The sequence below is a fragment of the Myxine glutinosa genome, chromosome 7, assembly GCF_964187855.1.
Source record: "Myxine glutinosa chromosome 7, kmMyxGlut1.1, whole genome shotgun sequence".
NCBI classification, from domain to species: domain Eukaryota; kingdom Metazoa; phylum Chordata; class Myxini; order Myxiniformes; family Myxinidae; genus Myxine; species Myxine glutinosa.
This window is the reverse complement of record NC_136267.1, coordinates 18849271-18867286: the sequence shown is the minus strand read 5'-3', so window position 1 is coordinate 18867286 and position 18016 is coordinate 18849271. Positions and strand designations below refer to the sequence as shown.

The 18016-nt window shown below is 48.2% G+C and overlaps 1 protein-coding gene across 2 annotated transcripts in view; it reads left to right on the top strand.

Moving 5' to 3' along the window:
- Positions 1-1291: 1291 nt before the first annotated feature.
- The window catches only part of LOC137431026 (uncharacterized), a 51169-nt gene continuing 34444 nt past the window's right edge, over positions 1292-18016 (top strand). For both annotated transcript variants that reach the window (XM_068121884.2, XM_068121885.2), the window contains exons 1-3: positions 1292-1824; positions 11464-11633; positions 11731-11925. In XM_068121884.2, coding sequence (XP_067977985.2) covers positions 1353-1824; positions 11464-11633; positions 11731-11925 — 837 coding nt within the window. In that variant the 5' untranslated portion in view covers positions 1292-1352. The remainder of the gene's footprint in view (positions 1825-11463; positions 11634-11730; positions 11926-18016) is intronic.

Here is an 18016-nt window from a genome sequence, read left to right as displayed (position 1 = left end):
CAACCCCAGAGCATTCGATGGGTGGTGTTGGCATGCAATTTCACAAAATTCAGCCAGATTTCTGGGTTGTCCATGAACGCTATGTCTGCAAATAAAAATGTGGCAAATTAATAACAATAATGGAATAAAACAAAATACAAATAGAAAATAGAGAAAGGGTAAGGTATTGAAGATGAAACATACAAACTGTAAACTGTTTTCGCTCTTCTCCTCCCCCGGCTGCGAGGTCGCTCCTCCCCCGGCTGCGTGTTCGCTCCTCCCCCGGCTGCGTGTTCGCTCCTCCCCCGGCTGCGTGTTCGCTCCTCCCCTGGCTGCGTATTCGCTCCTCCCCTGGCTGCGTTTTCGCTCCTCCCCCGGCTGCGTTTTCTCTCCTCCCCCGGCTGCGTGTTCGCTCCTCCCCCAGCTGCGTGTTCGCTCCTCCCCCCGGCTGCGTGTTCGCTCCTCCCCCCAGCTGCGTGTTCGCTCCTCCCCTGGCTGCGTGTTGGCTCCTCCCCTGGCTGCGTATTCGCTCCTCCCCTGTGTGCGTTTTCGCTCCTCCCCCGGCTGCGTTTTCGCTCCTCCCCCGGCTGCGTGTTCGCTCCTCCCCCCGGCTGGGCATTCGCTCCTGCACCGGCTGTGTTCGCTCCTCCCCCCGGCTATTCACTCCTCCCCCGAATACGTTTCGCTCCTCCCCCCGGCTGTGTATTCGCTCCTCCCCCGGCTGCGTATTCGCTCCTCCCCTGTGTGCGTTTTCGCTCCTCCCCCGGCTGCGTTTTCGCTCCTCCCCCGGCTGCGTGGTCGCTCCTCCCCCGGCTGCGTGGTCGCTCCTCCCCTGGCTGCGTGGTCGCTCCTCCCCCGGCTGCGTGGTCGCTCCTCCCCCGGCTGCGTGGTCGCTCCTCCCCCGGCTGCGTGTTCGCTCCTCCCCCGGCTGCGTGTTCGCTCCTCCCCCGGCTGCGTGGTCGCTCCTCCCCCGGCTGCGTATTCGCTCCTCCCCCGGCGTTCGTTCCACGGAGAACCAAGCGATGGTTGACCATTTGCTCTTTGGATGAGAATGAACACAGTTATCCTTTCATGTTAAACAATATTACTCACGTAAATTTGATTGAGTTAATGTTTTATGTTCTGTTACTCTGTATTGCCAGGGAGACATTTCCCAACAAATAAATGTCAGAATTTAGAATGGAACGTTTGTGAAACATTCAGTTTAGAAAGTTTTGTGCAACTTGTGGTCTGCACTTCCTCATTAAACCATTTTATCTTGAAGGACCAGGACACATCATGACCATCTGTTGGACACGTCACGGTCCAGAAGTAAAATAATTTTGTGGTTCGAGTTCAGTGATTCTGCTGCAGTGTTAGTAAACGGATCGAGGATGAGGGACTCGCTGCTGGTTTTGATGTTGATCCTTGGACAGTCCACCTGCTCGGTGCAGCCCGGGATTACCGTGCTGAGTGTATACGAGCACACCTGTGCGAACCTACCGTGTGATTGCGGGATTCGGGGATCTACCTGGGTACGGTGGATGAGGGATGCAGATGTGGACGGGGTGGTTGAGCAGCAGATCAGTTGTTCTCGTACCAATTGCTACGATATCGACTGTGATCAAAAACAAAAAACAAAGCTGAACCATCGTCATAAGATTTTATCAAACGGGGATCTTCAAATCAGCAAGGTGGAAAAGAGAGATTCTGGTCTCTACAGATGTCTGGATCAACCTTCACGTGGACCTGTAACGGAGTGTGATTCGACATCATCATTCTGTACTTCAGGAGATCGCGAGGAAGAGTCAGCACAGGGTGTTACTCCATCTTCATGTGGAGCAGCTCTACTCCTGCACATCTCAGGTGAACCTGGAGGTTTATTACACACTTTGAACTCACAAGAGATAATATATGTGTATATGTATACAGTGATGGCCAAAAATATTGTTCAGGCCATTTTAGGATTTCTGTGTGGAATAAGCTAAGAATTACTGATTTTTTCAGCTTTCCTTGGTTTTTTCCACTGCAAACCAAAGAAATACAAATGTGGAAACCAAAAGATTTTTTTATTTCAACAATTTTCTGCAAGAAATGGCGCATTATTTGAAAAAGGTGCAAGGGTGCCAATATTTTTGGCCATGACTGTATGTAGTAAGTCACAGAAATGCACCCAATTTTAATTGTTCATTAAATATGCTACGAGCAATATCATTTATCTGATACATAAAGGAACTCATAAAGTTTTGTTTGACTGTGACAAATGTTCGAAATGTCCTCCTCTGAGTTCGACACACTTACGGATACGTATAGAATCGTTTCTCATTGCAGACGAAAGTGTTTCACGTGAGATTCTTGGAAATAAAGATCTCTACAACATCTTTGAGTTCGGGAATGTTCAATGGGTTCTCTTTGAAAACATTTTCCTCAACAAATCCCCACAGGAAAAAATCCAAACGTGAGAGATCATGGGATCATGGAGGCCAAGGACGTCCAGATCGGTGGGGAAACGAATCCAAAACATCAACGCTCTTCATATGAGAAAAAACCACATTTCAAATTTGGCCTCCAAAGCCAGCCACCTGAGTGGGCCTCCTCCGCCGTACAAGGTCCTTCCTTGGCACACCTGAACTCCTGTCCACCCACAAGGCCTTCATCCGCAGTTTCATGGAGTACTGCACTCCCCTCTGGCTGGTGCCCCTGCCTCACACGCTTTGTTGTGCTTGATGCCCAGGAAATTAGGGTATCCCTCATGATGAAGCGGAGTCTATGGGCCTATCTCTTCGCCATCACCGACAGGTCGGTGGTCTTTCTGTCTTCAAGCACCTCATTTCTGTCTTGCAGGACCCTGCAGGGCACACACTGTCCACCATCAACCCTCTTCTGGTGAAACGATCTCAATCCAGGATCGCTGCTAACTTCCATTCATTAATTCCTGTATTTTCCTGTTCAGATCGTCCCCAAAATCCATGATCTTTTCTGCCCCTGCTAAACCCCATTCTCCACCCCCAAACCTCCTTCCAAATTTAATCTAAAGTTAGCTGATGCATAAATGTAATTTTGTAAGGGAAAGCTTTCAGATCAGACTTTGATACAATGATGGCACTACTTTGAGACACTCCAATTTCAGGTGACATGCACGTTGTTGATCTTCTAGAATCTAGGGCCACGCACAATCATTTTGCTAATTATGTGTTATGGTCTCTGGAGTTTGAATATTCCTCGGATGCCCAAAGTGTCCTGCATTATTGATCTTCTCGGAGCCCGTCCCCCTCCACTTTGAAACCATACGACGGTCTTTGGGGTTTGTGCGTCACGTCTCGGGAATTTGGCTTCTGAACGCACGCTGCACTCCTATCATTGATTTCAGCTCTGCATTCTTCTCGAGATAAGCCTGGTGTTGGCTTAGCGGTTAGGGTGCCGGCTTGGGATCCGAGGATCCTCGGTTCGAATCCCGGTCGATCACTGAATTAACACCAGGGGGGCGACTCAAGCCATTTATTCCTTCCGAGGTCGAGCAAATGGAGTACCAGTTCACTGGTAGGATTCCCTCTGTGTCACAAGAGGCGACTAACAGGGTTGGCGGCAGGAAGGGCATCCGGCCGTAAAACATTGCTTCAAAAAGGGGACCACGGTGCCCGAAAAAGGCCAACCCCTGCTCTGCGGGGAAAAATTGCCTCTAAAGGTGGTTCTATTCTTCTCGACAATGAAGATACACTAATCGGATGTTAGTTGTGCCATGGGTTACCTGCAAAAATTTTAATAACAATAATAAAAAAAATTTAAAAATATAATTGTTAAAAACTATTTGAATGCTAATTCACTTATATTTGACATTTATACCTCCAAAATATTTTTTTTATATCAAGCCTGGTGTTGCCTTAATTGCTTGAGATGTAAGGATCCTGAGTTTGAGCCCTTGTCATGCTGTTGATTTAACACCAGGTGTTTTTGGTACTGGAGAGGTAGGGGGGCATTGCAGCAGCGACACACCCGCACCCCGGAAAATGGTGCAGCCAAGCAGCCACAGGTTGCATACGAACCACAACCACTTAAATCACAGACTGAGATGTGTAGACAGAGACAGACTAAAGCAATTGCTTAACGTTGCATTCCTCATTAACATGGGGTAATGATAAGTAACATATTGTCGCGTCAGAGGCGCAACTAATGCAGGCGCCACGAGCTAGAGATCCGAAGACCACCGCGAATGACCGAAATTATGTTTGCCGAATTTGCTGCGTTATTTTAATTCCCTAATTACCTACAATTCCCCTATGACCGCTCAAATACAAACCAAAACTGGCGGTTGTTGGTGCACAGGAAGGCAAAAGGCAGGAAGACTTTCCTTAACAAATAATGGTTCATTATGAAAACAAGTGTGACTCAGCATGCTCCGTACGCCTCACCATACATCGTTTCAGAGGGGTAGGCATCTTTGACTATTTCGGTGTCTTTTGGGTCTTCATGGTGTTTTGGGTCTTCAGGGCCATTTGGGTCTTCAGGCTCTTTTGGATCCTCTGTGCCTTTAAGGGTATTTTGGGTCTTTGGGGTGTTTTGGGTCTTTGGGGTCTTTTGGGTCTTCAGAGGCTTTTGGATCTTCGGGGTCTTCAGGGGCTTTTGGGTCTTAAGGGTCTTTTAGTTCTTCTTGGTATTTAAGGGTCCTTGGGGGTCTTTTGCGTCTTCAGGGTATTTTTGGTCTTCGGAGTCTTCAGGGTCTTTTTTTTTTTTTTTTTTTTTTTTTTTTGTATACAAGATCGAGGCTCGTGAAAGAGCGAACATTAATCACACAGAAAGACAAACAGACACACAAAACAAATAACATCGGGAGCGGTAGACAAGATGGGGAGAGAGGGGGAAGGACACAAACACAACATTTGAGAGCAGGGACCGAGAGACATGGAGACATCGAGAGAACTGTGGGAGGGAGAGGGCTTTGGGCTTTGGGGGGGAGGCATGGGAAGGGGGGGGGAGTGGGAGAGGTATAAAACATATGGACACTGCCAAGACTTCCAGGAAAGAAGTTGGAATTTCAAACAAGGTGGATCTGGGGTGAATTAGTGGGGGTAGAAAAGATCAAGGTTTTGGATGTGGGAAGATAAGAGATGGTGGTGAACAGCTGTTTTGAAGACCTGGAGGGAGGAGTGTGATTGAAGTGAGTGTGGGAGTTTGTTCCAGAGGCGGGAGAAAAGAGGAATGAAAGAGTGAAGGTGAGCAGAGAGCCGAGATTTCGGCAGTTTAACCATCAGAGGGTGGCTGGCAGATCTTGTGCGACCTGTAGGAATATTTGGGGGACAGAGCACAGAGAGAGCTGGGGGAGCAAGGCCGGAGAGGAGTCGGTAGAAGACAGAAAGACCACCTACCTGCCTGCGGTGAGTGAGTGAAAGGCCCTCAGAGATAGCTTCATCGCGGGAGATTCCAATGATTCTGAAAGCTTTGGATTCAACAGCGTGAAGCCGAGCCAGGTGTGAGGCAGGAGCACCAGCCCATAGGGGAGAACAGTATTCCATTGAGCTGCGGATGAAAGCCTTGTATGTGGTGAGGAGCTCAGGTGTGCCTAGGAAGGACTTCGCACGACGGAGGATGCCCAGTCGGCGACTGGCTTTGGAGGCCAGCTTGGAAATGTGGTTTTCCCAAGAAAGATCATGGCAGATGGTGAGACCCAAAAGCTTGAGCGACAGAACTTCTTGGAGAGGATTGTTGAGAAAGTAGATGGGAGGGTTGTCCAGTCGATCTTTTCGGAGAGACATAGTAAGAGTGTGAGATTTGTCAGGATTGAAAGACATGTTCCACATGTTTGACCAGTCTGTGATTTTGTCCAGGTCTTCAGAGAGTGAGGAGGCTGCAGACTGCCGATCTGAGGGAAGAGGAATGGAGCGGCAGAGAGTGGAGTCATCAGCAAAGAGATACAGAGGATTTTCCAGAGAGTCGGAGAGATCATTGATAAAGACCAGAAAAAGCACAGGGCCCAGCACACTGCCTTGGGGAACTCCAGCCTGAACGGGAAGGGGAGATGAGAGAAATCCATTCAGGGCCACACGTTGACTACGACCAGAGAGGAAGTCCGCAAGCCATGCATGGAGATTTCCATGGATACCATAGGAGGAGAGTTTGGTGAGCAGAGCTGGGTGCCAGACCGTATCGGAGGCACGTGATATGTCAAGGGAGACAGCTCTGATTTCCTGTTTGGCATTGAGGACCTCCATCCATTGTTGAGACAGCAGAAGCAGCATGTCCAGAGTAGAGTGACCTGGTCTGAAACCAAATTGATGATCAGAGATCAAGCCATTGGAGAAGAGGAAAGATTTCATATCCGAAGCAATGATGGATTCCATGACTTTGCTGATAATTGGGAGCAGGCTGATTGGTCTGTAGTTGCAAGGATCTGTTTTTGCACCTTTTTTGTGTAAAGCGGTAATGTTTGCTGATTTCCAGGATGCTGGCAGATGACCTTGAGCAAAGGATAGGGTGAAAAGAACAGAGAGAGGGTGAGATAGAGCGGCAGAGCAGGATTTTAGGACCCGTGGGCTGATGCCATCTGGTCCAGTTGCAGAATCAGAGTCGAGGTTTGACAAAAACTCCTCCACCTTGTCAGGAGAGAAGGTCACAGAGTCCAGGAGCAGTTTGGTTCGACTGGGAAAGGTGGGAACAGAGAGAGCTGGGTTTGGGACTAAGGATTTTGAGGCAAACACAGAGTTGAGGCATTCGGCTTTGTCACGTGCGATGTCAACTGTGTGGCCATTTGAGGTAAGGGAGGGGATGGAGGGGGAACAAACACCAGAAACGGATTTGACCAGACGCCACCAGGATTTGGAGGAAGGAGACAGGTTTGAGAGTTCATTCTTGAGTGAGGAGAGATAGTGCTTCCTGGCACTCCTGAGGGTAGACACACACTTGTTCCGAGCTTGGTGGAAGGAACTGAGATTTCCTTCAGTTGGATTAGCCTTCCAAGAGGCAAAGGCAAGTTGTTTCAGGGCAACTGCCTCACCACAAGATTCAGTGTACCATGGACGGGAGGAAGGGTAAGACAACTGAAGGCGAGATGGGATAAATCTGTGCATGAGAGAGATCAGTTTGCTTTGGAAGAATTCCCAGGAAGAATTGATGTCAGAGGCAGTGGAGATGGGAGACCAATCCAGACGATTGATGGCTGCTTGAAGACCGTCCCAGTCGGCCTGAGTGAAATGCCAGACTCGTCGACGCTGAGGAGGCTCTCTGAGAATGGCCAGAGAGATGTCCACTTTGACAAGCACATGATCAGAAGAACCGATTGGAGCAGAAGAAGAGCAGCAGACATTAGCAGGGAAGTTAGTCATAACCAAGTCTAGAAGAGAAGATACTCCATTGGCTGAGATCCGGGTCGGGAAATTGACAGATTGTGTCAATCCCAGTGAGTCACAGAAGTCCTTTGCTGAGGTGCCATGACTGGTGAGAGAGGAACCCACACCCAACCAGGTGGCATGATGACAATTGAAGTCACCACATATGAGGAAGAGAGAGTTGGGATGAGTGGATAGAAGTTGGTCCATGTTGTCAGACAGTGAAATGTAGATGGAGTCATCACTGTTTGGGGGACGGTACAGAACACATATGAACAAAAGGTGGGAGCGGAGAGGAAGCCGTAGCCAGAGGTACTCCTGGGGGTGAGGAGGAGAGAGGGCAGTGCAAGGAGAGTGAGGAAGAGAGTTTTTGATAAAGATAGCCACCCCACCACCAGGCCGAGGCTCAGGTCTATCATACCGGAGGAGGGAGTAACCAGGAAGAGATATTAAGGAATCAGAGACATCTTGAAGGAGGAAAGTCTCTGTTAAGCAGATCAAGTCTGGATTGTCAGAAGCAACCTGTATGGAGAGATCAGTCAGGTTTGAGCGAAGGCCCCGGATGTTTGAGGTCCATACCGTTAATGAAGAGAGAGGGGGAGCATCGGGTACAGGACAGGAGAGGGGAGGAGTAGGGTAAGATGAAGGATGAGAGGGGGAGGTAGGGAGAGCAGTTGTTAGTGTGTCAGCGATTGCAGAAGAGTTCCAAGAAAGGGAAGGAAGAGGAGGATGAAAGGTTTGAAGGTGAAGGGATGAGGCACAGAGAGGGGTTGTTTGAGGGGGGGCAGAGGAAAGAAGAAGGTTGGGGGGGGTGGAGGTATGAGATAGAAGGGAGACGAAGTGGGGAGGAGGCAGCTTTGAGGAGGAGGGGGGAGGAGGGAGAATTGGAGAGGAATGGTATGGGGGGAGATTTGAATGGGAGGGGTTGGGGGGGAGTTTTGAAGGGGAGGAGTGAGGGGGGAGTTTAGGAGGGGAAGGGCAAGGGGGGAGTTCAGGAGTGGAAGGGCAAGGGGGGAGTTCAGGAGTGGAGGGGTAGGGGGGAGTTTAAGAGTGGCGGGGCAAGGGGGGAGTTTAGGAGTGTAGGTGCAAGGGGAGGGATTTGGATGGGAGGGGCAAGAGGGGAGTTTAGAAAGTGGATGATTAATGAAAGACGAACATTGAAAACAAATTGGGTTTGTTGTGATTTTCAAGTTAGCAATCCGGTTCAGAATGATGGAGGAGGGATGGAATGAATGTGAATTTAGACCATGTAGTGAGGGAGACGTATAAGATATTGAATTTCTTTTTTTTGAGGTGGAATGAGTTGGAGAGGAAATTGAGAAAAGCCTTTTAAATAGGAAGAAAAACAGCGTGTTGTAAAATACCACTGAGTAAAACACTGAAGGGGAAAGGTTATACATATTTAAATAATATTTAAACAGAACCGTGAACAATCTTATGTGCACAAAAATACCAACGGGGGGAGAGCCGAGAGGGACCACCACGAGTCACGTGAAGGGCAAACGGTGGAAGGCCCACCGGGTCTTTTTGGTCTTCGGGGTGTTTTGGGTCTTCTGAGTGTTTTGGGTCTTCGGGGTGTCTTGGGTCTTCGGGGTGTTTTGTGTCTTCAGGGGTGTTTTGGGTTGTCTGGGTGTTTTGGGTCTTCGGAGTGTTTTGGGTCTTTGGGGTGTTTTGGGTCTTCGGGTATTCAGGGTCTTTTTGATTCTCAGGGCCTTGAAGGGTATTTTGGGTCTTTGTGGTGTTTTGGGTCTTTGGGGTCTTCAGGGTATTTTGGTGTCTTCAGGGGTCTTGGTGGTCTGAAGGGTCTTGGGGGATTTAAAGGGTCGTCAAAGGTCTGAGGGGTCTCAGCAGTCTTAACGCAATTCAGAGGGTTAATTAAAATGAAATGAATGAAGAGGGTTAATCAAGAGGGTGTTAATTATATTTGAAGAAGAAGAAGACGTTTTCGTCGAATATAAACATAGCGACATAACCATATACGTTTGCTCTATTATAATGAGATGATACCGACATGGGGATGGACAAGACATCAAAATCCGGACAGATCTGGTACACGAAGATAGACAAATGGGGAAGGTAAGATGCAAACTAATTGTACAAAATAAATAAAACTATACACCACCGGGTTCCAACAGACAATGGGGATATCAGGTGATGATTTGAGGCAGGCACGAGCTGGTTCTAACTGCAGGATGATGAATGCAGGCTGGCATGGCATGGGGCAAAGTGCTGGTTGGGGAACAATGGCGATGAGGAGGCCAGGAGATGAGGGGATGGCGACAAAGAGCTATGTCTCCATGACTCTCGAAAACTGCCCTTCCTTGGGGAGCGAGAAAGAAAACAGAGAGAGAGAAAGAGGAGGGAGGGCCTGGGGGAAGAGAGGGCGGGGGGTGGAGAGAGCGCGAAAGAGAGATGGAGGGGTAGGAAGAGAAGGGGGGAGGGAGAGCGAGGAGAGGACGAACGTGATCAGAATTCCTATTTAATATAACTAAAGTACCTCATAAAGGGCACCATGTGGTGCAGCATTTCGGAACATCCCCTTTGTGAAGGAAACCAATATGGCGATCACATGTGCATTTACTTTGGGTATAAATACCCGGTTCACGTGATAGAACTTACGATGTTCCAACTTCCAAACAGGCTTTGCGTGTGGATTCAGGAGGTGGTGTATTGGTAATGGGACGTTGTTTGCATGTTTTATCCACAGTTTGTACCTTACACCATGTCGTTTCCGTAGTGAGGTTGTAAGCTCGGTATCCATAGTAAGCTCGTTATACATAGTAAGCTCGTTATACATAGTAAGCTCGTTATACATAGTAAGCTCGTTATACATAGTAAGCTGGTTATACATAGTAAGCTCGTTATAAACAGTAAGCTCGTTATACATAGTAAGCTCGTTATACATAGTAAGCTCGTTATACATAGTAAGCTCGTTATACATAGTAAGCTCGTTATACATAGTAAGCTCGTTATACATAGTAAGCTCGTTATAAACAGTAAGCTCGTTATACATAGTAAGCTCGTGTTACGTGGTCCCCTCGGTGAATACCTGGTCTCGGTGACCCCCGGACCGTGAGAGGAACTCCGCCAGCAAGCTGTATTATATATGCGCTTTCGCCACGCAATCCATATGAATTTCACCCAGGAGACAACTGATGTTCAAGGATATATTTCCAATGGTAATGATACCATACAATTTCAATGACACAACCCCGGAGATTTTCCCCGAGCGATCAACAATACACAACCATCACCAATTCCCAATTCACAATCAATTCCCTATGATTAAGATGGCCATCTTATACATGTGTGTCCCGGTGAGTACTCACGACACCCTTTTGGTCTCGGTCCCGCACAATGTCTCTGGGCCCCTCCTGACCAAGATGATGGTCGCCGTCGCCGCACTCGGGCGGTTGAACGAACCCCGGGTGGACGTGTTTCCACCGGGCAGGTATCGTACCAGGCACCGTGGCTGCAGCCCCTCGTGGCCACGCGAAGCGGGTACGGTAGAGCAAGCCAAACCCCACGCCGCTCGCAAGGCGCGTTAGGCCCCAACGTGCGACCCGCACGCGTCTGTTTGGACGGTGCCGCGAACGATGCCAGAAGCGGGGTCGATGCACGGCCCCACGTCAACTTGACGTCTCCACCGGGCAGGTACACGTCCCGGTAATTCCTCTCGCCAGACAGGCTTCGGAACGCCGCTTTTCCACGCAGCGCAAGGTCGATCCCACCTTTTGTCGGAGCGGGGCGAGGAAGAATACCACTCGTCCCTTTTCTTCCTCGTGTCTTTTTTTTCTTCCGTTTCCGGTCACTTCCGTTTCCGGCCACTTGTTCAGAAGGGCTCCTGACCCTCCAATCACAACAACCCTTAATATACTACACACGGATAAGCAAAGACCTGAATGGTAATCCACATACATTCACATAAATATGTAACACTCGTTATACATAGTAAGCTCGTTCTACATAGTAAGCTCGTTATACATAGTAAGCTGGTTATACATAGTAAGCTCGTTATAAACAGTAAGCTCGTTATACATAGTAAGCTCGTTATACATAGTAAGCTCGTTATACATAGTAAGCTCGTTATACATCGTAAGCTCGTCCTGATGGTTTATTAAAGTAAAAATAACATTGTACGTCATGTTTAACATCCGGGATATTAACGATGTGCGATTTCCATCAGATTCCCCTCAGGAAGCGAAGGATTACAAGATTTACATCAAAACCAGAAATGATCATTGGGCTGGCACAGATTCCAACGTGTATATCACGATCTGTGGAGGATTGACGTGTTTGAGATCTCATCATCTTAAACATTCAACAACATATCACAATCCTTTTGAACGAAATCAGGTAATTATTCACACACACTTTGACAATGTAGATAAAATATTAATAAACATGATATTGTCTGACCAGGTGAGATGTTTACGTGCACGTGTTTCTGCAGGTAGATGTTTTTACTGTGCGCTCCCTTTACCTGGGGAACCTGGAAAATGTAACATTCTGGCACGATGGGAGTGGAAGTCATTCCAGCTGGTTACTCAAGAACATCAGAATCACCGAAACATTCTCCGGCATGGAACAAATATTTACCTGTTCATGTCAGGTTGATGGAAACTCTCCTAAAACCCTGCATCCCCAGGTAATCTTACCTTCTTCCATGTATACGCAATGTAGTCTCTGTCTTTTAACTTCCTCTCCCAAGATCACGTGTTTCCCAATCCTTTCTACCTTCATGAATGAAGTGAATCTAGAAAATGAATGAAGAACTGTGCAAAGATATTAATGAGAGTAAATATTTACCATTTACTAATTCTTATTTGCCTTTTGCAATAATAATTTATATTTTATACACGGATTAATTATTAATTGATGGATAATTAATGGATGATCCTGTTATTGATATCCACGTCATGTTAACATCCAAACAACTTCCTTATAATTCCGGTCAAGTTACGATAACAATGGAATCATTAAACATTGGATTGTTCAAACTTATAAATGAGAAATATTAAATAAACTTCACCTTTGTCTATTCAGTGCAGGACAAGGACTGTAATATACGGCAATGTACAATACCATAGATGTACAAGGACATCAGGAACGAGGAGGGAAATTAAAAAGGTACAAATGGGATTTCAATCCGGGATCCCATCATCAGGAGCTCTGTGCTGGGTTTGTGGATCAAAAGAATCAAATTAACCGGATTATCACATTCATGGTTCATTATATTCATTATCAGGATGTAGTCCGGCAGCTAAGCTAAATATAGCATAACAATTGTGCATTTTGTGAGGAAAGCACCAAATTTGGCACACGAGTAGACTATCATATTATGAAAAGATCTGGATATTGGGCCATCTCAGATTCAGAGATTTGATTTTTGCAAGATTTGCAGATTTGCAAGCTGAGATTGCAACGCCAGGGACTGCTGACTCCTTCCTGCGAGCTGCCCACGTCACCCGCACAAGAAGAGCTCATCAAATCACTGCAGCGGCACTGCACATCCTGCAACACCGTGCGTATGAACGCCACTGTATGACATATGCTGATGACGCAGAAGACCTGCCTGAGTTCGAAGACTGGTGTCACCAGAGAGGAGAAGACATTCCCAACTTTCAGTACTGGGCAACTGTGCTGGAACTAGAGATGTTGGTACTGGTCTACGTGCGTTCTCTGCGGCAGGCTTCATTCACGATGTACCTTGATGCCCTGACGGAACTGGTCCCATGGTTCCATGCCTTAGACCACACACACTATGCCAGGTGGGTCCCTGTTCACCTGACGGACACGGTTGCACTCCCAATGAAGCACCCAGATGTAGCCAGAGAATTCAGGGCTGGCAACTTCACTGTACAGAAGACGAAGAAGGTGCTTTCTTCGATCCCAATCGAATCGAAATCTTGCAAAAATCAAATCTCTGAATCTGAGATGGCCCAATATCCAGATCTTTTCATAATATGATAGTCTACTAGTGTGCACCAAATTTGGTGCTTTCGTCACAAAATGCACAATTGTTATGCTAAGTTGCCCCACTAATGTGGGTGATCTTTACACAGATCCATAAAATGAAATCTTTCACCTCCAAGTAATTTCACACAATATTGTCAATTTAACATGCCGGGGAATTTGAGGAACACGTGCTCCACAATGCAGTACACCGTGTCACCTGATTGAAAGTTCAGAACATCTAAACAGTAACTTCGAGTCTAATAGTGACTCTTATCATCAGGTTTCTGTATATTTCATACAAATATCAGTGGAGAGGAGTGTGCATCAAACGCCCTGTTTTTTAAAATATTGTTGCGGATCTCCCGAAGCCCGTTCCCGTTATAAGGGGAGGATTAAACCCCTTTCTTTCCCCCTGGGTCTTCGTGTCCACGAGGCCGAATCGCCACTTCCTAAGCAAGCGTGAAAAAGGGTATCGGGTCAACGTCGCACGTACCTTTAACCCACGCTGCCACGAAAGCAGGGACCGAACCTTGCACAAGCCACGCTTAATCGAGTACGCCCGAGCGGTATGCGTATCACGTGACTCGTGCCGTTACTTTTATGGAACCCGATTCGAGCGGTTCTAGTCGTACCATGCGAGGCCAATCAATGGAAGGGACGGGAACGGTCAAATAAGAGGAATAACACCATTTATTATTATTTACAATGATCAGGATGAAGGAAAGGGGACACAGAGCAGAAGTTTAATCGATTTTAACTAATTCCCAGGCACAGGGCCCACTCACGCACACGGGGAGAAGAAGAGAAGAATTCCGCGCGCCAAACGCGCTTTGCCGTCGGTCGCTCCGGGGCAGCTCGCCCGGCATGGCTCTCTGGCAGTCACGGCACGTATGCAGGAGAAGGCAGGCAGAAGGAGATTGCGCGTCTGTGGCCCGGCATGGGTCATCTTCTCGAGCGCGATTAATACAGCGCAGAGCGCAGGGCACGGGGCTCGGGGCAAGTTCGTGTACAAACTCGGCTATTTCAGTGATCAAGTCCAACACTCTGATTCTGAACGGAACTCCAACTCATGGACTGCACGACTCCGACTGAGAACTCCACTGAGGTGGGGGGGGGGGGCTCGGAGCGGGGTGTTATGGCTCCGCCCCGGCCCTACCCGAATGTTCCAGGCTCCGCCTCTCATCGCCGTGGTTAGCCAATCCCCTCGAGCCCTGATTGGTGGCTCGTTGCTTACCGGCCACTCCTCCTGCAGCTCCTCCCTTCAGCCTCGCTAGACTTGTTCTGGCCTGCCATGTGGCATGCTAGCACCAAAAGACCGCCCTACTCACGGGCCTGCTCAACGCAAAACTAACACAGGAAAGGACTACGCTTACATTCACTAAGAAATAACTGAACTATCGCGAGGCTTCATGTTGTGGTGCATCTACCGACGAGGGGGATTATCCTTTATTCCAAAACCACAACAATATATTGTCCTTTTGATCGAGTCACAATTAGCCCGTTCCATGCGCAGCAAGAGACAGGTTACTGTAATCACTTCTGTGTGCGGCTGTGTCTCTGTGTTTGTGTCTGTATGTGTCTGTGTCTGTGTCTCTGTGTGTCTGTGTCTCTGTCTTTGTGTCTGTATGTGTCTGTGTCTGTGTCTCTGTGTGTCTGTGTCTCTGTGTGTGTCTGTCTGTGTGTGTCTGTGTCTCTGTGTGTGTCTGTGTCTGTGTCTGTGTCTGTGTCTCTGTGTGTGTCTATGTTTGTGTCTCTGTGTCTGTCTCTGTGAGTGTGTCTCTGTGTTTGTGTTTGTGTGTGTCTGTGTCTCTGTGTCTCTGTGTCTCTGTGTTTGTGTCTGTCTGTCTGTGTGTCTATGTGTGTGTCTTTGTCTGTGTGTGTCTGTGTCTTTGTGTGTGTGTGTCTGTCCAGGCATAACTTTTTTACCATTTGAGTTTTGTCATCAAATTTTCACCAAAGCTTTATTATGATAACTAGCAACGGTACCAGCCCTATGAACAAAGGCTGGAAAGGGTGGAAATGCGAATGGTTCGGTGGATGTGTGGAGTATCGTTGAGAGAGAGGAAAACAAATGATCAATTGCAAAAGATGATGGAAATAGAGCCTGTGATGGATGCTGTGAAGAGAAACAGGTTGAGATGGTTTGGTCATGTGTTGAGGAAGGATGAAAGTGACTGGTTGAGAAGAGTGATGGAAATGAATGTAGAATTTAGTAGACGACGGGGAAGACCGAGAAAGACTTGGGTAAAGGTGGTGGAAGAAGAAATGCGGGCAAGGGGGTTAACACCCCTCCCCTTCAAAACTTCCCAATCACCCCTCCCCTCCAAATCTACCCCTTTGCCCCTCCCCTCCAAATCTTCCCCATCACCCATCTCTTTGAAATCTTCCCCCTTGCCCCTCCCCTCCAAATCTTCCCCATCACCCCTTCCCTCCAAAACTTCCCCATCACCCCTCCCCTCCAAAACTTCCCCATCACCCCTCCCCTCTAAATCTACCCCCTTGCCCCTCCCCTCCAAATCATCCCCATCACCCATCTCTTTCAAATCTTCCCCCTTGCCCCTCCCCTCCAAATCTTCCCAATCACTCATTCCTTTCAAATCTCCCCCCACACCCCTCCCCTCCACCCTCCGAAACTCTCCCTCGCTCCTCCCCTCCGAGACTCCCCTCTCACCCCTCCTCCTCAAAGCGTCCTCCCCGCTTCTTCCCCCTTCCAACTTTCACCTTCATCTCCCTCAACCTTCTGCCTCACTCTTCCCCCTCATCAAATAACACCTCACTGCACCTCACCCAATCACCATCAAACCTTTTGTTCGCCCCATTCTTCCCTTTCTCCAAGCTATTCTGTAATCTCTGACACACCTTCAACAGCTCTCCCTACCTCTTCCTCCTCTTCCACATTTTACCCTACCGCTCCCCCCCCCCCCCCCCACCCTGTTCTGTATCCGATGCTCCCCCTTCCTCTTCCTTAACAGTATGGACCTCAAACATACGGGGCCTTCGCTCAAACTTGTCTGATCTCTCCATACAGGTTGCTTCTGACAAGCCAGACGTGATCTGCTTAACAGAAACTTTCCTCCTTCATGATGTCTCTGATTCCTTGGTATCTCTCCCAGGTTACTCCCTCCTCCGGTATGATAGACCTGAGCCTTGTCCTGGAGGTGGGGTTGCTATCTTTATATAAAAAAACTCTCTTCCTCACTCGCCCTGCACTGCCCTCTCTCCACCTCACCCCCAGGAATACCTTTGGCTACGGCTTCCCCTTCGCTCCCACCTTTTGTTCATACGTGTGTTGTACCATCCACCAAACAGTGATGACTCCATCTACATCTCGCTGTCTGAGAATATGGACCAACTTCTATCTACCCATCCCAACTCTCTCTTCCTCATATGTGGTGATTTCAACTGTCACCATGCCAGTTGGCTGGGTGTGGGTACCTCTCTCACCAGCCATGGCTCTTCAGCAAAGGACTTCTGTGACTCACTGGGACTGACACAATCTGTCAATTTCCCGACCCGGCTTTCAGTCAACGGAGCATCTTCTCTTCTGGACTTGGTTATGACTAACTTCCCTGAAAATGTCTGCTGCTCTTCTTCTGCTCCAATCGGCTCTTCTGATCATGTGCTTGTTAAAGTGGACATCTCTCTGACCATTCTCAGAGAGCCTCCTCAGCATCGACGAGTCTGGCATTTCACTCAGGCCAACTGGCACGGTCTTCAAGCAGCCATCAATCATCTGGACTGGTCTCCCATCTCTACCGCCTCTGACATCAACTCATCCTGGGAATTCTTCCAAAGTAAATTGCTCTCTCTCATGCACAGATTTATCCCATCTCGTCTTCAGTTGTCATACCCTTCCTCCCGTCCATGGAACACGGAATCTTGTGGTGAGGCTATTGCCCAGAAACAACTTGCTTTCGTCTCCTGGAAAGCAAATCCAACGGAAGGAAATCTCATTTCCTTTCACAAAGCCCGAAACAAGTGTGTGTCCACCCTCAGGAGAGCCAAGAAACAATATCTCTCCGTTCTCAGGACCAAACTCTCTTATCTGTCTCCCTCTTCCAAATCCTGGTGGCGTCTGGTCAAATCTGTTTCTGGTGTTTGTTCCCCCTCCATCCCCTCCCTCACCTCAAATGGCCACACGGCTGACACCGCACGTGAAAAAGCTGAATGCCTCAACTCTGTGTTTGCCTCTAAATCTTGTGTCCCAAACCCATCCCTCTCTGTACCCACCGTACCCAGTCGTACCCAGTCGTACCCAGCTGCTCCTGGACTCTGTGTCCTTTCCTCCTGACAAGGTGGAAAAGTTTCTGTCAACCCTCGACTCGGATTCTGCAACTGGACCTGACGGCATCAGCCCACGGGTCCTAAAATCCTGTTCTTCCGCTCTTTCACTCCCTCTCTCTGTTCTCTTCACCCTCTCTTTTGCTCAAGGTCATCTTCCATCTGCTTGGAAATCTGCCAACATCACCGCTTTGCACAAAAAAGGTGCAAAAACAGATCCCAGCAACTACAGACCAATCAGCCTTCTCCCAATTATCAGCAAAGTCATGGAATCCATCATTGCTTCAGATATGAAATCTTTCCTCTTCTCTAATGGCTTGATCTCTGATCATCAATTTGGTTTCAGACCTGGACACTCCCCTCTGGACATGCTGCTTCTGCTTTCACAACAATGGATGGAGGTCCTCAATGCCAAACAGGAAATTAGAGCAGTCTCCCTTGACATATCACGTGCCTTCGATACGGTCTGGCACCCCGCTCTGCTCACCAAACTCTCCTCT